At 37.0% G+C, this 26,567-nt stretch overlaps 1 protein-coding gene across 4 annotated transcripts in view; it reads right to left on the bottom strand.

The window, feature by feature from the left end:
- Window positions 1-26,567, bottom strand: part of LOC137392735 (acyl-CoA synthetase short-chain family member 3, mitochondrial-like) — a 50,503-nt gene that overhangs the window by 10,973 nt on the left and 12,963 nt on the right. For all 4 annotated transcript variants that reach the window (XM_068079053.1, XM_068079054.1, XM_068079056.1 and 1 more), the window contains 6 exons: window positions 22,927-22,967; window positions 21,635-21,834; window positions 17,529-17,671; window positions 15,024-15,146; window positions 10,875-10,974; window positions 3,853-4,025 (listed from right to left, as the gene is read on the bottom strand). In XM_068079053.1, coding sequence (XP_067935154.1) covers window positions 3,853-4,025; window positions 10,875-10,974; window positions 15,024-15,146; window positions 17,529-17,671; window positions 21,635-21,834; window positions 22,927-22,967 — 780 coding nt within the window. The remainder of the gene's footprint in view (window positions 1-3,852; window positions 4,026-10,874; window positions 10,975-15,023; window positions 15,147-17,528; window positions 17,672-21,634; window positions 21,835-22,926; window positions 22,968-26,567) is intronic.

Here is a 26,567-nt window from a genome sequence, read left to right as displayed (position 1 = left end):
AAGATGATGATATTAGTTTAGTCATTGAATTTGTAACTGATGAGGATGACAGTCTGGTAGGGAAAGTCATAAAATTGAATAATAATTATTGTGGTGATGAATTTTATTACCAACCAAAAGCAATAACAACCCGGGGCCATGGCCACCGCGGCACCGCGTGATATAAATACTTGAATTCTAATATTGGTACAACATCAGTCACTGCTGCAGGGACCTTGACGATATTGATAGTCCAGGAGACAAACTGCAGCAAGCTGTGGCAGATTTGTTACTCCTCGTATTATACAGCTCATTTCAAGTGCATGCTTACATTATTAGTCAACCCCGCGTCATTAACCCGTATATGGTCATTATTACCATATATAGTCATTATGCCCTTATATGGGCGAGCTGCAACCTATATAAAGGAAGGCATAGCCGCAGTGGAGAGAGTTGTTTTGTAATCTAGTCAATACAATTAAAAACACACACACTCTCTCTTCATTTCTTGCTTGAGCGGTCAGCAAGAATTAATGCCGGAAGTCGACCAGTATAATAGGCATCATCGGTCAGCTGGTTGACTACGAGGGTCAGCAGCTAAAAGTGCCCTGACTGGGTCGACCTAAGCTCGACCAGAGAGGTCGATCTAAGCTAATCAGACGACGGACCTTAGGGTTGACGTGGTCTTCTATAATCACATACAGTTATAGGCACGGCAAGCTTAATGTAAGCTGACCTGATCAGGTCGCCATTAGGTACACTGGTAGACCAAGACAAAAACCAGTACCAAAGCGATCAAATTGTATTATTGATCTCGCCTACACATTTCTACCTGCGGTTCACAAATACAAACTACCGTACTTTTCTTACGATTAGCCGCTACTTTTTTCTGATGATTTGAGCCATGCGGCTTATAGGTAGGCCTACAAGGGTGCGGCTAATCACTGGCTTATTCTTTGGCTTTTTCTTTCACTAACGCTAGGGCGCACTAACGGAAATCTCCAATTAGTACACGTCTAGCTGTGAAACAAAATACGAAACAATGCCTCACGGTACTGTCCCGTTAGGCACTAAGTTAAAAAGCGTCGGATAATACGAAACTGTGCCGTTCTGCACTGTTCCGTTTTAAATGGCAAAGTTTCTGCCACGTTAAAAAGCACAGTCCTTAGTTCTGCGGCCTATAGTAAGGTGCGGCTTATGTATTGTTTTATTATCGTTTTTGGAAAATAAAGCACATGCAGCTTATATAGAGGTGCGGTTTATAGTCCAAACAGTACGGTAGTCCCAAATTGAAAAATATTTCGTACCAGTGAACTGGACCTGAGGAATCTAATGTTTGTTCCACTGCATTTATTTTCACATCACTATATTTTCGCACTCATCAGAGCTGCGAAATTAAGTTCCAACGAAATTTTACTCTGTATGCTACTCACGAAACTAAATACTAGCGAAATATAAGTGTCCTAGGGTACACTTAATCAATATGATTGACATGTAAAACTAATGTAGATCACATATCTTACATGTATAGACATAGTGGGAACTTACAACTAATAACTCATACAACTTCCTGTGAATCACCTAAATGTTTGTCTTTCTATTTTTCACTACCAATGCAGGTACAAGTTTCACACCAATATGACAGGAATCAGCAACAGCCTACAGACTACGACAGCGATGAGGATAACTGATTTCCATAATGTATCCTCCGTCATAGCAGCGCAGATGCTGTTAACTCGGAGAAGGGAAAAGTAACACTAGCAACAACCACAGCAAACGAGTAATACCAAAGAATAATGATGGTACAGGTATAGTGGCACACTGTGTCATGTCAACAAGTAGAGGACAGAAAAGCAATAGAAGTACCTATTACATTGATAATACTTGGCAATTTATGTGCGTGAGAAGACAAGCCCGAAAAAGACAGCCATTTCTGATAAAAAAGATCAAGGAGCTTCTAATAAGAGCTAATGCCCTTCAGAATGACCTAAGAACAAAATGTACTCAAATTCTACGTAAGAACAGCCCTTCAGACAACCTAGAAAAGTCCACTAAGTTGATGGTCACAAGCAGACTAAAGTCAGGCCCATGCTCCAATATTGAACTATATTCCAGTGTTTCTCATAAACATACGGCTGCTTTACATATCACCCACTATTATAACTAAACTTATAAAACTCTACTAACTTGTTATGTATTTTATTATCATTCCTAATTAATATGGTCAACACAATCATACAAGTATTCCCAGCATATTGTCATGTTGTATTTGTGTGATCAATTAATTGTGTTTCATTAATCACCTATGAACGAATTTTGCACAGGACAAAAGTGTTTTGCGTACAAAAAATGCTATTCAAAGTATTATGATAACTGACATACACCTTATCATAAAGCTGAATAGACAGCTTTGATAGTGTTTCACCCTATTTATAAACTTTATATTGGCATTATTTACAGCAATTCATGAATACATCACCAGAAGCGTGTTCAAAGCTCCTTACCTAACTCTACTATTATGTTTACAATGAGAGAAATTGTGACAGTTAACTAGGACAGTTAATAGTGCGTAATCAATAACCAATAATATTGATACCAGAGTGATGTTTTGGTAATATTGACAATAGTAATATGTGAACCTAACACAGGGGTTAGCAACCTGCGGCTCCGGAGCGGCATGCGACTCTTTCATCCCCTCGCTGCGGCTCCCTCTGACTTTGGATTTTTTTCCTTTATCACCATATGTCAAGTAATTCATAATACTACAGAAGTTTTATCGCTAAATTTTGTAAGATAATTAGGCAAAAATGTCATTATGGTGATAAATCAAACATTGTCGCTTGTTACGTGCCATTATTTACGTTCTAGTATTATTATTAGTACCTTATCACATGATCGTCACGTGACTTTAACTTTAACATTAATGTACAGAAAAACGTACTACAGGATTTGCGCAAGAGGGCCAGATCACTACGAGATACCTTATAATAGGTCAACAAACAAAATTGTCAACAAACAGGTTAAACAATTATAAATCTAGTAAGGCTGGCCAGCCACTTAGGACCGCAATATTGTCAACAACACTACTGACAAACAGCAGCACTAATACAGGTAATACACCTTATAACAATTTATGCGCCAATAAAACAGCCAAAACTTTTTTTTGCAAAAGTTTAATTTTGTTTTCTCAGCAGTAAAATCATTATACATGCCACACCATTTTGTTTTATGGTGTAAACATGGTATGAAAGCATTAAAAGCTAAACAAAAAAGTTACATGTCGTATTTATTTATTTGTAATTAAAAATATCAAAAGAGGTTTGTGGATCCCACTGCAGTCTTTCCTGGGGAAAACGGGTCCAAATGGCTCTTTGAGTGGAAAAGGTTGCCGACCTCTGACCTAACACATTATGTTGTCTGCCTGCACTTTTGAACAAGTAATTTCCGAACATAAAATGGGATTGACTTCACCGGTTGATGTGCCACAAGAAGCAAACGAATGCTCATTCACTTACTTTAGCAAACATATCTAGTTTAAGGAATGGACGCCTAGATATCTGTTAGTCAACATGACATCAACAAATGTTCTGTGGTCAAGCATTAGCAAGACATTCCGTTCCGTGTTGGCCAGAAGCCAAGCAAATAATCGCTCAATTAAGCTTATTCCAACAATGAAATTCGCCCACATTCACAGCATAGGGAGAGCATCAGCATATTCATGCACTGAAAATATGAGCCGATATATTTGAGAGGAGAGATACATGTACAACACCACTGGTAACTTATCAGCTAGATCAGTAAACAGACTCCTGTTTACTCATCTCATAGCCTTTTCCAATAGTCATTTTAGATATCCCTAAACCTATAACATACCTTGTAAGGTCTGCCATCAGCGAGTGCAGCCAGTGTTGCTCGCGCAATTTTCCCTGAGCGAGTTTTGGGGAGTCCAGGAACAAAGACGACTAGTTTGAATGCTGCCACAGGGCCAACATGCTCTCTCACATGCGCGATGATATGTTGAGTCATGGACTGCTTATCTGAGACTGCTGCAAGTTACCAGAAGCACAACTAAAATATTCTTCATAGCATTTATACATTTCATAGCATTAACTATTATAAGATTGTGTCAATTCCTTGGATCCTTGTGTCACTTCCAAGAAAGATCCTGATAATGCTTTACTACTCTTTTATTCACTCTAAATTATGCTACTCTAGAATCATGGGGAAATGCTTCTTGGGTTCACCTTGACAAATTAATTAAGTTTCAAAAGAAAATATTGCGTATTATATTGGTTACCCAACTTTTGATTTATTTCACGACTAAGATTTTGACTGCTGATAGAATGTATCATTACAAATCACTTATTAGAGCACACAAACTGTATCATTCACAAACATTTCAAAAACCTTCACATTATAACACCCGATTTCAATCATCCTCACTTCCTACTCCTTTTTATTCTTCATCTGCTGGTCAACGAACATCTAACTTTGTGATGTCTGCAGTGTGGAATAAATTGCCAGCGTCATTGAAATTAATAAACCTATTGGTGAGTTTAAGACAGAGATAAGGTTCCACCTCAGCTCTGCTTGGTGAACATTAATGTCTACGCCTTATGCTGTCGACTTGGGCCTGCGACCAGTTTAGCTCTGCTATTTCGCACTGGCCCAATCATTTCTACTTTTGTTTGAATTTTGATATACATATACAATTGTTTGAACCTTTTCCTTGTTTTTTTTTCATATGTATGCAATTGTATGTACTATGTATTTGACGCATGCACACACACACGCACACACACGCGCGCACACACTTCTGTTTGTGCTGGTATGAGTGCAATAATCACTTGTATTCATATAAAGAGATACACATATCATACACTTATAATTTGTTTCTACTTCTACCTATAAATTCAATAAAGGTATTTATTAACATTCTTCATAAAATTTCATCCATATCTCACCACAAGCATGTTCAAGACACATCACTGAGGAGAACCATTATGTTTAGGAAGTAAGATATTGTGAAATTGCATATCAGCCAGGACAGTCAACAGCACCTAACCAATAATCCAATAATACTGATTTTAGCTAATGATCTGAGGACATTCACTAATCATATGGAAAATTTAACCGTCTTTTGAAACTCCTAAACACAGCTTATGACATCATTCTATAAGATTGTGTCACTTCTGTTTGTGTTGGTATGAGTGCTATAGTCACTTGTATTCATATAAAGAGATACACATATCACACACTTATAATTTGTTTCTATCTCTACCTATAAATTCAATAAAGGTATTTATTAACATTCTTCATAAAATTTCGTCCAAATATCACCACAAGCTTGTTCAAAAATCATCACCTACGACAGCCAACAGCGCCTAATCAATAATAATGATGTTAGCTAATGATTAGAGTTAATTCATTCAATATGGAAAATTTAACCATCTCTAGACACAAGCCAAACCTATGTGATATGATAAACTACAGAGAGATAGATAAATATCAGTTGCTTTCACTGTGAAAGACAAGAGGAAACTGTAAAGGTGACCGCAGCTGTTCTGTTTCAATAAGATTACGGTGACTCTACTGTCGATTTACGGTGGAATTACTAGTTCCTTTAAGCGCATCTCATTCCCATATTAATCTTACACACTAAACTCTGTCAAAAAGACCTAATAATGAAATGTACTGAATTTCTACATATGAGCTGCCCTTCAGACAACCTAAACAGGTCCCCATGCACACATGCACACACACACGCATGCACACACACACGCACACACACGCGCGCACACACTTCTGTTTGTGTTGGCATGAGTGCTATAATCACTTGTATTCATATAAAGAGATACACATATCATACACTTATAATTTGTTTCTACCTCTACCTATAAATTCAATAAAGGTATTTATTAACATTCTTCATAAAATTTCGTCCAAATATCACCACAAGCTTGTTCAAAAATCATCACCTACGACAGCCAACAGCGCCTAATCAATAATACTGATGTTAGCTAATGATTAGAGTTAATTCATTCAATATGGAAAATTTAACCATCTCTAGACACAAGCCAAACCTATGTGATATGATAAACTACAGAGAGATAGATAAATATCAGTTGCTTTCACTGTGAAAGACAAGAGGAAACTGTAGAGGTGACCGCAGCTGTTCTGTTTCAATAAGATTACGGTGACTCTACTGTCGATTTACGGTGGAATTACTAGTTCCTTTAAGCGCATCTCATTCCCATATTAATCTTACACACTAAACTCTGTCAAAAAGACCTAATAATGAAATGTACTGAATTTCTACATATGAGCTGCCCTTCAGACAACCTAAACAGGTCCCCATGCACACATGCACACACACACGCATGCACACACACACGCGCACACACTTCTGTTTGTGTTGGTATGAGTGCTATAATCACTTGTATTCATATAAAGAGATACACATATCATACACTTATAATTTGTTTCTACTTCTACCTATAAATTCAATAAAGGTGGGGGTCCTCCCATGTTTTGTGACGATTCTGACGACCCGACGACAGGGATATTTAAAAAGTGACAGACGAGACGACCATTTACCAATGTAGGTGACGAGGATTGCGTAAATAGGATTACTAAAGGTACGGCTGCACGTAACGAATTTTTCGTTGGTTCGGAGTTCTGGCCGAAATCACGAAAAACGCAGAATTAATCGGTCAAAATTCACAGAATTATTTGAGCTGTGCATGCCCACCAAGTTCGTCGACGAACGCTTTTAACAGATTAAACAAATTATTAGCGAGCACGATTCTAGCGGCTTTAGCAATTAGTATAGTCCAAGACATGTACCGTGACACACAATAAAAATACGAAAGCATTTCAACATAGAACATACGATAAAACTGTCTAAGTCGCGCTATTTTTAGTTAGTGAACACGACTTGAGCAAATTTTAAGATATATGTAGTCCGAAAACATAATGCGACACACAAGAAAATTATTACAGAAAGTTATCATAGTAAATACGATGCAACTGACTTGTTTGCGCTAGAGATGTCGACATTCTCTACCGCAAAACTTTTGCTGCTAAAAAGGAAATATAATTAAAAAATAAACAAATTGTAGCTATAGCGTCCAAACAATAAATGCATTCAATAACGCAATCTAAGCAGTTGCATCGTGTGTACTATGTTGATTTGCACTTATACTTTTACTATTGTGTGTCATTATACGTCTCTTGGACTATACTAATTGCAAAAGCTGCTGAGATCGTGCTCGCTAGCACGATTCTAGCAGCGCAGAATAATTCTGTGTGTTTCAATCATTTCGTGATTTTGGTTAGAACCAACGGAAATTTTGTTACGTGTTGCCGTACCGTTACTAACTTATTATTTGTTCATAAATCACCACGGTCAACCGAAACTTCACTAGTTTTGGTTTGAAGCATCTGGCCCAGCATTTATAGACTGCCAAATAATTAAAGCAATGAAATGCCACGACATTGACAGCAAATCCGTTTCCAAGTCTGTGACTGACAGTGATTATTAAAGGCAATCTCGGTCTATTTTCAGTACAAGAAATATAGCTCTAAAAACCTAAGACGGCTGTCACTCTTCGCGGAGTAATCAGCAACGCTCCCAAACATCACTAATATGTTTGTGAAGGTCGCTGGTTGAGCCATGCTTTTGGTTAGCAGAAGTTTAAACCTAGCGAGTTTCAGATTTTTAACGCAACCCAGTGCCACCAGTATAGATATTTGTATTAAAATAACGAATGTGAAGAAAGAGGTTGTTTTGGTTACCAATTTGAAAAAGGTGACAGTGATTTTAAAAGTGACGACAGTGATTTTAAAAGTGACGACAGTGATTTTTAAAGTGACTATTCTGACGACAGCTTTGTGTGGTAGGACCCCCAAAGGTATTTATTAACATTCTTCATAAAATTTCATCCATATATCACCACAAGCATGCTCAAGACACATCACTGAGGATAAATATTATGTTTAGGAAGTAAGATATTGAGACAATTGAGACAATGAAGAGAAACTCCTAAACACAGCTTATGACATCATTCTATAAGATTGTGTCACTTCTGTTTGTGTTGGTATGAGTGCTATAATCACTTATATTCATATAAAGAGATGCACATATCATACACTTATAATTTGTTTCTACCTCTACCTATAAATTCAATAAAGGTATTTATTAACACTTTCAAGTCTGGCCGCTTTAGTACAATCCTCCCCCCAGTGGCTGGCTGCTTTTGAGGTTTTCTATTTATATAATATGTCTACCATAATGCTAGTAAAGCTAGGTATGAGCACACCATTGTGGAGCTGAAAACATGAGCTTTCATATCATACTAAATATGAGTTTATTCTGATAAATCTAATCTATGTAACTTCAAGACAAAGAATGCCTTTTCAAAACAAAAATGATATTTTTCGTAAACAGAGTACAAGGTATTGCTCATTGCAGTAAATACTTTGATTGTATTATATCTACTTTTATTTATGTCTGACATGACATATTATTTCACATTAAGCCTATGATAAGACAAAAAACAGTCAACACATAATAGTCTGTTTCAAAATTGCTCTCGCTTATTCCCAGTTCGTGGTGATCATCATCATTCATATCCATAGGCATATCACTATCTGAATTGGATCAACCACCAATTCTCCTATCCACTTCATCAGTAATCTAATACAATTATAATGGTTTTGTAGCTATTATTTATAAATGTATGAATAGCCCACAGTTTGCTTTCAAAATCGGTCGGTTGGGGCAGAGGTGGATTGGAAAAGGAGGATTATCCCCCCACAACCCACCCCTTCAATCCCCCCACACCCCACTCTTCCTATCCCTCCATACCCCTGACTTCCTCTCCCCAACAGAGAGGAAGGGTGGGAAATATTTGCTTGTAGAATGTAAAACATCCTACTTTGCAGCAGTATACTCTATAGAAGCAGTTTTAGAACTAGTCTAGTAATCTACTACTATTAGCCAGTAGTCACTTACATATCTAATAATAGTTTGGCCAAAGCAACTAATCATATGAGATGTGAGTGTGACCAAAGATTGGACTAACAAGATGAGTTACAACCATCAGGAGTCTATCAATGAGTGTCTCTAAATCATCCATTAGTCAAGCCATTTCTTGACACACTAAATAAAGTGAAACCGCACTGACATCTTTTACTCACTAAAGCTGTGATTTTCTTCTACTGTGACTAATTCTGAGAGTATTTTCAATTTTACTCACCTTCCTCATCATCACAGTCATCTACATCTACTTCACTATCACTTTCATTTACCAACTCATCAACATTTGCAGCTATTTCTTTGATGTAGAAAAAAATCCTAGCAGTTTTCTCAAACTTTTAAAAAAACTTGAGAAAGTTACAATTCTGACATAGCCTGAGGTTTTTGCTAATATTTCCAGTTTTATTTAAGCTAATGGCAAAATTTTTTTTGTACACAAAGCTAAAACTCACGGCTATCAGAATATCGGCAACATTAGCCGATCCAAGGTCAAGAACTAGTACCATGAACTAGCATAACCGCGATCGAATTATTTCGATGTCAGCCACTTGGAGAGGGCAACTCCAATCGAAATAATTCGATGTCAGTCTTGAAAGTGTTAACATTCTTCACAGAATTTCATCCAAATAACACCACAAGCATGTTCAAGACACATCACTGAGGAGAACCATTATGTTTAGGAAGTAAGATATTGTGAAATTGCATATCAGCCAGGACAGTCAACAGCACCTAACCAATAATCCAATAATACTGATTTTAGCTAATGATCTGAGGACATTCACTAATCATATGGAAAATTTAACCGTCTTTTGAAACTCCTAAACACAACTTATGACATCATGCTATAAGATTGTGTCACTTCTGTTTGTGCTGGTATGAGTGCTATAATCACTTGTATTCATGCAAAGAGATGGACATATCATACACTTCTTATAATTTGTTTCTACTTCTACCTATAAATTCAATAAAGTTATTTATTAACATTCTTCATAAAATTTTGTCCAAATATCACCACAAGCTTGTTCAAAAATCCTCACCTACGACAGCCAACAGCGCCTAATCAATAATACTGATGTTAGCTAATGATTAGAGTTAATTCATTCAATATGGAAAATTTAACCATCTCTGGACACAAGCCAAACCTATGTGATATGATAAACTACAGAGAGATAGATAAATATCAGTTGCTTTCACTGTGAAAGACAAGAGGAAACTGTAGAGGTGACCGCAGCTGTTCTGTTTCAATAAGATTACGGTGACTCTACTGTCGATTTACGGTGGAATTACTAGATCCTTTAAGCGCATCTCATTCCCATATTAATCTTACACACTAAACTCTGTCAAAAAGACCTAATAATGAAATGTACTGAATTTCTACATATGAGCTGCCCTTCAGACAACCTAAACAGGTCCCCCTAAGCTGATGATGGCCACAAACAGTATAAAGTCATGTCAGTACTCTAATAATGAAATATATTCCAGTGTTTCTCATAATCATAAGGGCTGCTTTTACTCAATGTGTCAGAACTCATCAAGTTTTGACAGATCACTCCAGAGTGACAAATTGTAAAATGTAAATGCCAAGATTCACCTACAATTTACGGGAATCGCATGTGAATCCTTTAATTATCGAGGATATCTATTATATACATATTTGTATTCATAGCCTCGCATTCTAGTGCCGCGACTTTTCTATAAGAGAAAAAAGTTTTCTCTCAGGTCTCCGATCACTTACGATGTCATCATAGTTATATTTCCTCTAAGGTGAAATCACGGTTAAAATCACATCTGCTACAGAAGCTCTGTGCCTTCCTGTAGCGGATAAGACCATTAGGAAAGCATTGATAAGACTAACCTTGCTTCATAACGCATAACCCTAAGGGGACTTGACCTTTCAACTTGTCTTTGATACCAACCACTGCACACTCCGCAACCGCCTCCTCAGCCATTATAGCCTACGAGTAACCAATCATAATGTCCTAACAAATTAAAGAAAACAAGCTTTCACTAATGACTCACTCATAAATAAACTACAAAAGTATTGGCAGCTAGGAAGCAGCGGTTTGTTGGTTTAGTGAGGACGGTTCGTTGGTTTAGTGAGGACGGTTCGTTGGTTTAGTGAGGATGGTTTTTTGGTTTAGTGAGGACGGGTTGTTGGTTTAGTGAGGACGGTTTGCTGGTTTAGTGAGGACGGTTTGTTGGTTTAGTGAGGACGGTTTGTTGGTTTAGTGGGGATGGGTTGTTGGTTTAGTGAGGACGGTTTGTTGGTTTAGTGAGGACGGTTTGTTGGTTTAGTGAGGACGGTTTGTTGGTTTAGTGAGGACGGTTTGTTGGTTTAGTGGGGATGGGTTGTTGGTTTAGTGAGGACGGTTTGTTGGTTTAGTGGGGATGGGTTGTTGGTTTAGTGAGGACGGTTTGTTGGTTTAGTGAGGACGGTTTGTTGGTTTAGTGAGGACGGTTTGTTGGTTTAGTGGGGATGGGTTGTTGGTTTAGTGAGGACGGTTTGTTGGTTTAGTGAGGACGGGTTGTTGGTTTAGTGAGGACGGGTTGTTGGTTTAGTGAGGACGGTTCGTTGGTTTAGTGAGGACGGTTCGTTGGTTTAGTGAGGACGAATACAAATTCTATTGTAATCTTATAATCTTCAAGTGATTGATACATGATGGCTTTGATGTACAGTAGGCGCCTGTACAACGTAAATTATCGTTCTGAGAATGTTTATGTTACAGAGATTCTACATTATAGGCTACATAAATACGTTTAAATTGTCAAATCTGTTCCAAGATCTTCCAATACTCATCCCTTTCAATATGAAAAAAAGTTAACTTCCTAATTTAATGACGGTACAGTAAAAGGGGGTAACAGGTTTGTGTTGACAACGTTTCCCTTTTTCTTATCAGTTGCGCTTGCGTTAGGGTCCATAGTTACGGTAACTTCACATTATGGGGAATACCCACCTTCACTATCAATTTAAATCAATTTTTTCATTTTTTTTCTCTACAGCACGCTCTACACTGCAAAAAAAAGGAGAAAAAGTATTTTAAATGTCTAAAATGAAGTAAAAGCAATATATCTTTATAATAAAAGCAGTATCTGTCAGTCCATCTGTTCCAGCATTAGAAGTTGTGATAAAAGATAACTTTTAACTGGACTCCAACTCGTGACACTCAGCTTGAGTCAATCGAGCACCTTGCAGTGTTTCCAACTAACTGTGCAGCTACTTGTTCTCTGTGCTTTATCGGGGCGGCTGACGATCTCCAATGCCCCACTAGACTGTGAGGTTACACGTACATAGGATATAGCCTATATATATAATAGGTAATATATATATATAACCTATATATAATAGATACTCCCGATAGGTTATTTTTTCTGCGCGGTAAGAAAACCGATACTTTGAAGGCTATAGCTATAGGGTACGCGTACATATATATAATAGATACTCCAGATAGGTTATTTGTTCTGCGCGGTAAGAAAACCGATACTTTGAAGGCTATAGCTATAAAACTTTTGTTATTCACATTGGATTTGAGAACTTGCACTGACTTGATGTTTTACGTTATATGGAATTTCTTACATGATACGATGCAAAAACTTTACATAAATCTTTTACGTTTAGTGAAATTTACGCAAAAAGAGATTCACATTAAACCATAACTGTCACGAACAACTTTTATCGTATTTACTAGGTAAATCAGACATGCTGATTCCGATTTTGTAATCAAAATAAAGATTAGGCCACTAACTTTCAGAGTAATAAAGGATTTTTTATAGCGTTTTAATATCGGTCTCGAAAACAACACGATCGGCATAACAAGCTCCGCCCATAAATACTTGACGTAACCTAGCTTTTTAGGAACAAAAGTTACGTAGGGATGTTTAGACCGCTTTAGAATAATAGAGATGGGTGTTTTAAAATCTATTAATATCTAAATCCAGCTTTAAAAATAATATCAGTCTTTTCTGAAAGGTAGATAAGCTATTTAGCATTGCATATTTAAAAAGCGCGATAACAACGCTAGCTCGTGATAAAACCGCGCTTTTTGAGCTCCTTTTTCTCGGCGTCCAGCCCATTTAAACGTCATGTAACAAGCTGCGAGCAATTTTAAATAGTTTATATCCCTTTCATAAAAAACGGAAATTATTTTACAGGCTGGATTTAGATAATAACGGGTTATAAGACACCCATCTCTATTATTCTAAATCGGACTAAACTTTCCTAACTTCCGTTTCTGAAAAAGCTAGGTTTCGTCACATATTTATGGGCGGAGCTTGTAATGCCGATTGTGTTGTTTTCGAAACGGATATTGAAACGCTTTAAAAAAGCCAAAATGACTTTGAAGGTTAGTGGACTAATCTTTATTTTGAGTACAAAATCGGAATCAGCGTGTCTGATTTACCTAGTAACTACAATAAAAATTGTTCGTGACAGTTATGGTTTAAAGCAGCCTCTAGTATATGTATAAGAATAATAGCAAAGGAGCCAACAGTAAAGTAAAGCCAACAGATGATATACACGAATACAATAGCAACATACAAGCAATGCAAATATATTATTTCCATATCATCTCAGCTGCACATTCTTTGCTGACACAAGATTGATGTTCTCAAATTACAACATTAGCAAACAATTAATCTATATACAGTCAAACATGGATAACTCGAACTTCAAGGGACCGAGCGAAAGTGTTATCAGAGCATTCAAGTTATTAGAGCACTGTCACAAGTGCATGTATTTATCAGTAGATACATGTACATATACAAATTATAATATAAATCAAAAGCATAAATGGCTTGTTTCAAATTAAATGCTTCTAATGTAAAGTTTAAAACTTTTTTTATCATAAAGTATAGAGATTTTTCTATCACTTGAGATTGGTTTGTTGTTTGAAGTGATGTTATTGCCAGGACGTTTTTTAGATTAAAATTGGCAAAACTTGATCGTTGTTGAAATGCTCATGAGAAAAGACATCTTTTTCTATTGAGCGTTTTAATCAAGATCCATTTTGCCGATTTTTCTTGAAGTTTATGCGAAAGTTACCTCACTTTTCCTTGCCTTCGAAGGGCCATCACTAAGCGGATGTTTGGTAAAAATCAAATTTCACCAAACCTTTAAAAAAGTCGCTGACAAAAATATTTTGCAGATGGTGGTAATAACGCTGCCTATGAATTACGAAAAGTTGAGGTTTACCGCTACGGCTTGGAATAAAGTGATTTTCTAAAGCGATAACAACCGTCTCGGTATCCGTTGGGCAAAAAACTGTTTGAGTTAACAGAGTTGAGGTGGAGTTATCTAAAGCAATTTATCATTACGTGGGAGCGGACCAAAGAAACCGTTTGAGTTAACCATGTGTTCGAGATATCCGAGGGCGAGTTATCCATGTTTGACTGAATATACTAGCTGAATTCGGGGAGTTGCACGGGTGGTGAAAACAGCTTATAGACAGTAGCAGATAATTTAGTTGCCAATGGCTAATATGAGTAAGCTAGTATACATATTGCTAAACATATGTACTAATAAAAGAGACACAGCAAGCTTTAGTGACGTTGTGTGTAAAGCAGAGTCGCTATGAGTATTTTAATCCAGATAATGACTCATATCTCACCAATGAATCCATTGCATCCTGTGTAGCCAAATGGGTCAGCTTGGGTGCATGTTCAGCCATAGCTAGACATACACCGAACGACGACAGACAATGGCAACCTTTGAGATTTATAAATAGATGTCTATCCAACAATATATCTCATCCCATACCTTGCTCATGCGTATCCCACACAATCTCTTGCCCATATATATATATCATGTACAGTCCCTCACCCATTCCATAACTTATCCGAACCTTACCTGCATCATATCTCACCTAAACACTTCCTTTGCTCTTGCAGTTTTGCTTTAGTACAAGTAAAACATAAAAAATAAAATATTACACTGCTTCTAACCCTCCTCAGATGTCCGAATCTTTGCGAAAAAGTTTTATATTCTAGAAGCATGGGAAAACTTGCAAACCTCTTCAAGTGCTGACGTTGATAGCCTGTGGCCTGCCACATTAATTATATCATCAGTGCGGGCCATGACAGATATGTAGCCCTCCTTGTCTCTAAACCCAGAGTCTGCTGTGTCATAGTAGCCCTGTGATATAAAATGATATTTCAAGCATAGCCTTATAATCTTAGCTGCCTAACAACGGGATGATCAAAAATACCCTAATTAGTGTGCACTTTGACCACAAACTCAACTTGTCTGCTAATTTCACTTCGGTAAACAATCAATGCAGCTATGCATAAGTTACTCATGCCATAAATATTTTGGCACGATGAACACTGACATAGCAGTTATTGCAGAGAAACCAGGAGGTAGCTCTACCATTTCTCTGGTAAAGACATTACAGTCATACTTCAACTTACGAGCTTAATGCGTTCCGAGACTGAGCTTGTATGTCAATTTACTCGCATGTTGGTGCAATTTATTTATATATAGAACAATTAAATATATATTTATTGGTTTCCATACTCTGAAAAATGCAAATAAAACACTCAAAACAAGATATTGTAACAGAAAGAACATGTTGGTTATTGTCCTATCTTACCACTTGCTTTCAAAAAGCAACAAATAAAAAATAATGCAAGGAAATGTGTTAAATTAAAATGTAAAATTAAATACATACAATAGCAGCTAACGCTAGCATTTGCCAGAGAGAGATATATAAGTTATCCTTCATTACAACAGTTGACTTTGATAAATTTGTAGTTTATCAAAGTCTTAAAAGACAAACTTAGAAGCAAATCTAAAAGCAAACTTTCATTTTTAACTTAACGTAATTAAAATTTATTCGGCGTTCATAGTTTGAAGTTTCTCACTAGTTAGCTGATTTTTCCTTTGTTTCGCTATCACGACTAGCCGCCCGTTTTAAGATGAACCTCTCTTAAGGACGTTTGCCTTTGTCGCCCTTTCAACATGTTGCGATTAGGACGAACACAGGTGTCGTCACAAAGATTTAATGCACAACCACTAGCCAACTTGTCCGAATGTCTATTTTTATAGTTTTGATGGATAGCACCGGCCTTTTCAAATAGCGTCGTTTCAGTTACGCTGTCACCGGCCAATTGTTTATCTTTTATCCAATGCCTGAGCGGTCTCTCCATCAGCGGTCGTGAAGATCGCAGCGCCGTTTAGAAACTACGGTTAGTCATTTTGCGAGCAAAAATGCCCTGAATATAATCCTTCTGTTTGATAATTGAGGATGTATTTCTGTCAAATTGCTGAGCTAGCTCAATCATGCATACACCTTTCGCATATTTTTCAATAATTTTCCGTTTAATATCAATTGTTATCATTTGCTTTTTCTTTGCATTATTTTTCATTTTACTGGCAAACTTTCGGTCTACGCAGAGTACTTTTAATTCACATAATTCTGCACTGAAAAGCGCGCACAAAAACACGGTACAAAAGTATAACCTGTGCAGTTGAAAAATACAGATTGATGCTGTTGTCATAAAACACATCCGGCATACTTGGCAACTGACTCACGTGCTCGTATCTCAAACATGGCTCGTATGTTAGTGCTAAAACTTGCTTAAAAGCTGGCTCGTATCTCAAGTTTCTCGTACGTTGGAGCACTCGTAAGTTGAAGTATTACTGTACATCAAACAAAGTTTACAACTGTGAGCTGTTTTGTGTAAAAATCAATAGACTATAATTTATAAATTTGGCACACCATGTTGCCTTACTAGAAAACTGCATAGGTTGGTTTGTTGTTAATCCTTCCAACGGAAAAGCAATTGCTGTAAGAAGACCATGTGGCCAAAATAATTCTTGTCAGTAATTATTCTATCTTTGATCAGCTACCAGATTGTATAGCCTTGCTTCCCAAATTTAATTGTTAGTCTAGGAAGCTCAAGGGCTAATAGCTCCTTTCTTTTTTGCTAGATATGTTGACAAATCTAAGTTGACTTCATCCCCTTTCTTTTATGCATAATATACATGTAAATATGCCTATTAAAAAATCCACAATTCACTGAAATTGTGAAAGATGACGAACGGAGTAGCACAAGATTATTGCATTCTGCCAAGCTAATAGGCAACATGGATGGTGAATTGAGGCTTGGCGAGACAGGTTGGAATTCAATTCCCAAAAGAGCCCCTAGTGGTGATAGGAATGATATCCAAACTTAAATTCCTCTCTGCAACTGGACATGTCTCCAGTTGTTCAGGTTCCCTTACCACTAGACTTAGACATGCCCAGTCACGACCATAGAGACATTGTTTGTGCAACGATGCTCTTAAAAACACACACAGCCTCTGCTTGCAATAAATTATACAGACATCATACTTCATCTTTGAGGGATTTCACGTACACATGAGACTTGGTGAGACGGTCGATAGCTATCGACAGGTGAATTACTGTAGGACTTTCTCCAAACAAAAACTTTCTCTAGCAATCAGCAGTGAGTAACAACAGTACATCATATTAAGAAGTCCCATGATCTACATGTATAGTTACTCTATAGCAACCTGATATTTAGTGAAGTACTCCTCATACTTCGTGTCATTAAGATAGAGGGTGTTTGCAAATCCTGGTGGCAGCGGGAGCTTGACAGTAATATTGCCTAGTTCTCCGTCAGCCGTCTCCGTTAAATCTGGTCTCAGCACCTTCACTGCAGAAAACCATCATTCTTTCTTAACGAATCAACTTTCGTAGGAGTTCGAATTGAATTAGCTATCAGACAAATGAAAAAGTCATGGCTGACAATTGACCACATACTAAACAATATTGATCACTTTGGGTGAAAAAGGTGGAGCAGAGACAATTCTTTAAAGAGAAAGCTCAACAAACCCAGTCAAGTAAACAACGTGAATAGTGTCTTGAATAGTTGTCTTATCTGATAATACATATTCAACTCATCGTACAATAAACTATGCTACTTTCCTATGATGATCATACTGCTTAAAGCTCAATGAAGCAGTTCATTAAAAGTGATCTTTACTATAAGAGCTGCATCCACCTATTTGAAACCACACTAAAAGCGTTAGGAAAATTGATTGCCTAACACAAAAACCCATCTCAGATTTCCGCTTTATACCCAAGCCTGCCTGTTTTGTACCCAACTGCACCACCTTGCCAAGTCAAAGAATAATTGTACACATAGTTATTACACTTGATGATCACTCACACTGCACGGAACAGCCAGCAAACTAGTAATAATAAAACAAATCGGTAATCAGTTAGCAATTTCAAATACCAGTTTAATGAAAGTTCTATTATTGCATTTTTTTAGTAATAGTAATGAATTGTTATAGTTCATTAGATTCAGTTATTTTGTTTTTCTAGATCTTGGAAAATACGATGATTTTAACAAATTACATTCCTAACTTAAAGCAGCAATCAGAATTGTTGGAGTGTATAAAGGACCTTTACTATTCGTAACCTTTACTATAAGAGCCGTGTACATCCTTAGGCCTGTGCGAAGCCACAGTTGGATGTTAGGAGAAAGATTGCACAATACAGGATTCGAACTCAACGAGCTTTCGGCATGAAAGACCGAGACTGGAACAAAGGAGCAAATCCACCACCTACTGGCATTCCGGTGTCGTTGTATGTATAGTTATTATATCTGAAGATCTCTAGCAGTGCCCTCGACTGCCAGGGTACTAGTATATTATGAAACTTAAGTATTAAACAAGCAGAATATACATTAAAATATGATTGATGATAAATATTTGAACCTATATAACATTTGAGCATATGTCAAAAATTTCGTTATAGCAGCTTACTGCGAAGCTGATAGCGAAAATCAAAATTCAGTTCAGCATCGACTTGTTAAATCTAAAAAACATTTCAAATGATCTGTCAGCTCAGCCTTCAAAATATTCTTTCAAAAGATTTTAGTTCTTTTACAAAATAAAGCAATTAAACTAGAACAAAATTATCCACCCAATGTTGAGGAGTTATTCATTCTGTTCAACAACCAGCTACAGCTGAAGAGGCGTGAAAAGAAAGACAAGAAGAGATGTTATGTTTTTAGGAGCCATTGCTCTAACTAGGAATAAATAGTCTGTAGTGGTAACAATTGCTACTAATTTTATAAATCTTTTTTTTCGAAATGCTTGTCTAAAATATTTGTAATAGCCAGACAATGTATATTTAGGAACTAAGCGGACCTAACTTCATACCATACATCTTACTATAGCATTAAAATATGGCATACTTGTGTGCGTGTCAGTAACTTTCAGCCTTCCTTTGCACAATACAGAAGCTTTCAGGGTGTTAAATGTGATATTACTAAACTTCTAGAGCAGCTACCATCTGCAGCTGTCTACATTGTCCGTCAGCAGTATTTATTTCACAATCAAGAAACTTTAACATAAGACCGTGACTTGGGAATTAGCGCTTGTATTAAACAAGTGTCTTTAATGCAATACATCAACAAAATTGATATATTGCACAAAGGTACATATTATACATTTTAAAATTCTTTTATTCACTTTTGGCATCATTTAACAAGTGAGTCATTTTTAAGATACCTAATTGACCGGCGGGCCACGAGAGTATTTTAGCTTTTCTCGAGTTGCTAAAATCTATTTATCCAAAGATTGATGAAAATATGTCACAGCTATCATTCAATAAAAAAGTCTTTTTAACTAAACTGTTGTCGCCATAGCAAATCAGCGCAAACAACTCGACATGGAAAACATGACAAGAAATTAAAGACATCAGTGAAATTGACAGTCTAGTCAGCCAGCCACTCAAGTGAACAGCAGCTTGAGCAGAAAAGAAAAACACAAACTTATGCCAACTTGAACCATACCTATGATTAAGGTTCAAATTACACAGTGTTTACATTTCCAGGAAAATCAAATGTTAGGATAGAAAAAGTGAGCAAACATCCAACAGGTTATGTCCAAATAAAATGTCTGCTTCCTTTGTCACAGTTGCCTTGATTTGGACATGGCAATCATTTAACTCTAAAAACATTCATCTCACATGCAGCAGATAATGTCTAAAATGAATTGCTTAAACTGAAAGACCCATTTGTTCGTTAAAATAAAATTTAATATACAGTCATACTTCGACTTACGAGCTTAATGCGTTCCGAGACTGAGCTCGTATGTCAATTTACTCACATGTTGGTGCAATTTATATATACATAGAACAATTAAATATATATTGATTGGTTTCCATACTCTAAAATATGCAAATAAAACACTCAAAACAAGATATTGTAACAGAAAGAACATGTTGGTTATTGTCCTAACTTACTACATGCTTTCAAAAAGAAACAAATAAAAAATAATGCAAGGACATGTGATAAATTAAAATGTAAAATTAAATACATACAATAGCAGCCAACGCTAGCATTTTCCAGAGAGGGAGATATAAGTTATCCTTCATTACAACAGTTGACTTTGATAAATTTGGATAAACTTGATAAACTTTGATAAACTTTGGATTTTATCAAAGTCTTAAAAGACAAACTTAGAAGCAAATCTAAAAGCAAACTTTCATTTTTAACTTAACGTAATTAAAATTTCTTCGGCGTTCATAGTTTGAAGTTTCTCGCTGGTTAGCTAATTTTTCCTTTGTTTCGCTTTCACGACTAGCCGGCCGTTTCAAAATGAACCTATCTAAGGACGTTTGCCTTTGTCGCCCTTTCAACATGTTGCGATTAGGATGAACACAGGTGTCGTCACAAAGGTTTAATGCACGACCACTAGCCAACTTGTCTGAATGTCTATTTTTATAGTTTTGATAGATAGCACCGGCCTTTTCAAATAGCGTCGTTTCAGTTACGCTGTCACCGGCCAATTGTTTATCTTTTATCCAATGCCTGAGCAGTCTCTCCATCAGCGGTTGTGAAGATCGCTGCGCCGTTTAGAAACTACGGTTAGTCCTTTTGCGAGCTAAATGCCCTGAATATAATCGTTCTGTTTGATAATTGTGGATGTATTTCTGTCATATTGCTGAGCTAGCTCAATTACGCATACACATTTCGCCTATTTTTCAATAATTTTCCGTTTAATACCAATTGTTATCATTTGCTTTTTCTTTGCGTTATTTTTCATTTTACTGGCATACTTTCGGTCTACGCAGTACTTTTAATTCACATAATTCTGCACTGAAAAGCGCGCACAAAAACACGGTACAAAAGTATAACCTGAGCAGTCGAAAAATACAGATTGATACTGTTGTCATAAAACACCTCCGGCATACTTGGCAACTGACTCACGTGCTCGTATCTCAAACATGGCTAGCATGTTAGTGCTAAAACTTGCTTAAATGCTGGCTCGTATCTCAAGTTTCTCGTATGTTGGAGCACTCGTAAGTTGAAGTATTACTGTACTACCATGCTAAAATGAGCCCCATTTTGTCAGTTGTCTTTTCAATTTTTATGGATGAATTTAGTAGGAAAGACAACTACCGTTTGAAGACAAATGGGCATAGACGCTCTAGAGATACATAAACGGAAATGCAAAACCAAACTAAACAGCTATATTCAACATAAAATTTGCAGTTCATTTCAAGCTATTTTTCATCCCTTTGCCACACTACATCATAATTATAACTATAGCCATTTTAGCCTGCCATGCAGGTAAGTCTCTAATCTTTACCATGCTCATACCATTATAACCAGGCACAGGGAGCCCAGTAGTTCCATCAGGTGGGGTGATAGTGTTACCGAGCCCGATGTTATGACACGTTATAGCCCATCCAGTTTCTGTCTGCCACCAGTTGTCTAAAACTGGTACTCTAAATGATTCTTTCGTCCAATGAGCTGTCTCCACATCGCAGTGCTCCCCAGCGACAAACATAGTTCGGAAACTGGAAATCAAGAGAGGACAATACAACCATAAACTTGTTTTGTATCCAGACATGACAATATGTGACAGGTGTATGTATACCATTGATCCATATGTGTTGTTGAAAAACTAAACAAAAGCTATTTGAGTGTATCATTTTGTATGTTGAGAAAAAATCGAGATATCTCATTAACAGCATAAAGCATCACCTATAGTTGTAACTTACACAACAGATGCCCTCACCCACTGGCAAGGTTTTCAAATATTCAACATTTTGGTAACAAAATGTCTGTGTACGAGACTAAAACACATATACAGTGAGACTGCGGGATAGGCGGCCTCGCCATACGGTTGTTTTGAGGTTATGATGTAAAAAACAACATTTTTACAGTTCCTAATGATGGTATTTTATTTGCCTACTGTAACAGACAAATTAATAAGATGCCGATACACTATTGGCCGAAATCTTCCCACAATACCTGAGAGACATATGAGAGGCTATCCTCTGTTTCCCACTAGCTAAGTGAAGAATCCGTAAAGGTTGCATCGTGTTTATATCGGATGAATGTTTACGATATCGCATTTAAATTGTGCCAAAAGGCACAACGTAAATATTTATAGCAAACATTCATTAACTCATCGTAAATTGGTCTTTATGTTACTAGTGAAAGGGAAAAGCAAGAATTTTTTTTTAATAAAAAGCATTTTAAAGAGAAAAGCAAAAAGAATTCAAAGAAGTGGTGGCCGAACAAACGTCATCAGTAGGGATAACTAAAGATATGGGCTGGTTTGACGATCTTATTAGATTTAAGGCACAAAAAACATCAGAAATAATTCGCACAAGTCATCTTATCAACAGTGTTAATGACAGGCACGGGTCAATTCATAAATATTTTAAGCAGTCAACGGAAACAGGTTTCGTTGCCTAAGTAGTCCTCTAAAAAAGAATCATCAGAGAGCATGGGTGTTAAGAAGGCCTCAATCCCAACCCCGGAACAGATTAATACCATATCCCGGAACAGATTAATCCCAACCCCGGAACAGATTAATACCATATCCCGGAACAGATTAATACCATATCCCGGAGTTCCACTGTATCAAGAAATAAACTTACTTAGGCAGGGGATATTTCTTTCCTATCTCCACATCTGGGTCCTGCAACAAATAACGTTATTTTATCATTTAAACTTATGGTATAAAAGAATTAATAATGAGCTACCTGCTGTCTACTGTAGTGAGTAGTCTGGGTACAACAGTACAGTTGTCTACTGTAGTGAGTAGTCTAGGTACAACAGTACAGTTGTCTACTGTAGTGAGTAGGCTAGGTACAACTGTACAGTTGTCTACTGTAGTGAGTAGGCTAGGTACAACTGTACAGTTGTCTACTGTAGTGAGTAGGCTAGGTACAACTGTACAGTTGTCTACTATAGTGAGTAGGCTAGGTACAACTGTACAGTTGTCTACTGTAGTGAGTAGGCTAGGTACAACTGTACAGTTGTCTACTATAGTGAGTAGGCTAGGTACAACTGTACAGTTGTCTACTGTAGTGAGTAGTCTAGGTACAACTATACAGTTGTCTACTGTAGTGAGTAGTCTAGGTACAACTGTACAGTTGTCTACTGTAGTGAGTAGTCTAGGTACAACTGTACAGTTGTCTACTATAGTGAGTAGTCTAGGTACAACTATACAGTTGTCTACTGTAGTGAGTAGTCTAGGTACAACTATACAGTTGTCTACTGTAGTGAGTAGTCTAGGTACAACTGTACAGTTGTCTACTGTAGTGAGTAGTCTAGGTACAACTGTATAGTTGTCTACTGTAGTGAGTAGTCTGGGTACAACTGTACAGTTGTCTACTGTAGTGAGTAGTCTAGGTACAACAGTACAGTTGTCTACTGTAGTGAGTAGTCTGGGTACAACAGTACAGTTGTCTACTGTAGTGAGAAGTCTAGGTACAACTGTACAGTTGTCTACTATAGTGAGTAGTCTAGGTACAACTGTACAGTTGTCTACTGTAGTGAGTAGTCTAGGTACAACTGTACAGTTGTCTACTATAGTGAGTAGGCTAGGTACAACTGTACAGTTGTCTACTGTAGTGAGAAGTCTAGGTACAACAGTACAGTTGTCTACTATAGTGAGTAGGCTAGGTACAACTGTACAGTTGTCTACTATAGTGAGAAGGCTAGGTACAACTGTACAGTTGTCTACTATAGTGAGTAGGCTAGGTACAACTGTACAATTGTCTACTGTAGTGAGTAGTCTAGGTACAACTATACAGTTGTCTACTGTAGTGAGTAGTCTAGGTACAACTGTACAGTTGTCTACTGTAGTGAGTAGTCTAGGTACAACTGTATAGTTGTCTACTGTAGTGAGTAGTCTGGGTACAACTGTACAGTTGTCTACTGTAGTGAGTAGTCTAGGTACAACAGTACAGTTGTCTACTGTAGTGAGTAGTCTGGGTACAACAGTACAGTTGTCTACTGTAGTGAGAAGTCTAGGTACAACTGTACAGTTGTCTACTATAGTGAGTAGTCTAGGTACAACAGTACAGTTGTCTACTATAGTGAGTAGTCTAGGTACAACTGTACAGTTGTCTACTGTAGTGAGTAGTCTAGGTACAACTGTACAGTTGTCTACTATAGTGAGTAGGCTAGGTACAACTGTACAGTTGTCTACTGTAGTGAGAAGTCTAGGTACAACAGTACAGTTGTCTACTATAGTGAGTAGGCTAGGTACAACTGTACAGTTGTCTACTATAGTGAGAAGGCTAGGTACAACTGTACAGTTGTCTACTATAGTGAGTAGGCTAGGTACAACTGTACAGTTGTCTACTATAGTGAGTAGTCTAGGTACAACAGTACAGTTGTCTACTATAGTGAGTAGGCTAGGTACAACTGTACAGTTGTCTACTATAGTGAGTAGGCTAGGTACAACTGTACAGTTGTCTACTGTAGTGAGTAGTCTAGGTACAACTGTACAGTTGTCCACTGCAGTGAGTAGTCTAGGTACAACTGTACAGTTGTCTATTGTAGCGAGTAGTCTAGGTACAACAGTACAGTTGTCTACTATAGTGAGTAGTCTAGGTACAACAGTACAGTTGTCTACTGTAGTGAGTAGGCTAGGTACAACTGTACAGCTGCAACATAAAATTAGTTGAAATTTATCTACACTCTAACAGTATAGTATGACCAGACCAAGGGCAATTCTTCTAGGAGACAAAACTTGAATCAAAAAATTACTACGATGTACGCGAGTAAAGTACACAGCACAACATTGGTTTCGAATGTTGCAGATTTCAAAGAAAACATTTGAGAATTTTTGCTTCAGTTAATGAATGAAAATTTGGAACTCAATGCTACCCAAAAAAGCTGATGAAACTAGAGGTGCAATGAGACAGGTTTTTTAAGTTCGAGACGAGACTCAAGACACTGTCTTGTAAAAATTCGAGACTCGAGACGCGAGACAGTCAAATAATGAGCATTTGGTGATGATTTCACTACACAAGTACTAGCTACTTGGTATATATAAAATTAATAAAACTATTTTTAAATTGAATTTTCACCTGGTGTAAACGATTTAAATACAACATTTTAATAGTGATATGCATGTAGTTTTTGTAAACAAAAGTGACACAAACAGCTCTAAAATACCGAAGTTATATATTCTAAGAATTTTGAGCTTGATTGATCATAATTATTATAAACATATTGCTTTGTACATGTATATTTTTACCATCTATTGAATAGTTTTTACTTTTTAATGTAATGAGTAATGAAACCGATAGCCGTCGCTCTACAAAGAAATACCGCAACTAAAAGAACACACGATAACACTTTTATTCTTATCGTTTCATTAGTGTTAAGTTTTGTTTGTGTATTAACTGTAGTATGTGAATTATATTTAAATTGTACTCATGAAATTATATTAATTACTGTATACATGCACATGTATATTCTTATATTGAACTAACAAAACGTCATTGTTAACCGAACACGGACTATGGTCGACACGGCCTTTCGTTCGTTTCTCCGTGTCCGGGCAAGTTTTACCCGCGATTGGTAGTATATACGTAAAAGAGGCTCGAATTTTATGAAGGGCAGTTGGTGTTTAGACACGATACGATAAAATTCAGACATTTTACCCGCAAAAGTCTTATTTATTAAATTGGATTATCCGAAGAGTAATTACATGTAGATACGACGCGGTATCTGTTTTAAGGACACAGAACCGAACTAAAATATAACAGGGCCGTTGTCCGGACTACATGATTAGACTCAGTGGCCAACATAATCAATAGCAACATGTAGTAACGGACCGGGTATAACTTTAAAGGCAGTTGCCCGCAATCCATTACAATATATGGAGTTGTTGCTACCGCAAGAAGCCATGTTTTAACAACCGTGCGCAGGCGCTTTGGTTCTATTTCCTGTCTCGAGTTTGGCAGTAGTTAAGTCGAGACGAGACCGATACGAGACAGGTCGATACTCGAGACGTCTCGTGTCTCGTTCCACCTCTAGATGAAACCCACCGCCTCAGCTCAGTTGCGAGCTGGTGCTATCTCTCACTACCTTTGATATCCTGACAGTATTTTGTGTTTTGCTTAGTGAAACAGTGTACTATTTTCTTATTTATATTTTATTAGCCTAACATACAAACTATTTCTACTTTATTAGCCTAACATACAAACTATTTCTACTTTATTAGCCTAACATACAAACTATTTCTACTTTATTAGACTAACATACAAACTATTTCTAC

The sequence above is a fragment of the Watersipora subatra genome, chromosome 4 (genome assembly GCF_963576615.1).
Source record: "Watersipora subatra chromosome 4, tzWatSuba1.1, whole genome shotgun sequence".
Classification (NCBI taxonomy): Eukaryota; Metazoa; Bryozoa; class Gymnolaemata; order Cheilostomatida; family Watersiporidae; genus Watersipora; species Watersipora subatra.
Note: the sequence above shows the minus strand (reverse complement) of the source record. Positions and strands in the feature narration are given on the sequence as shown.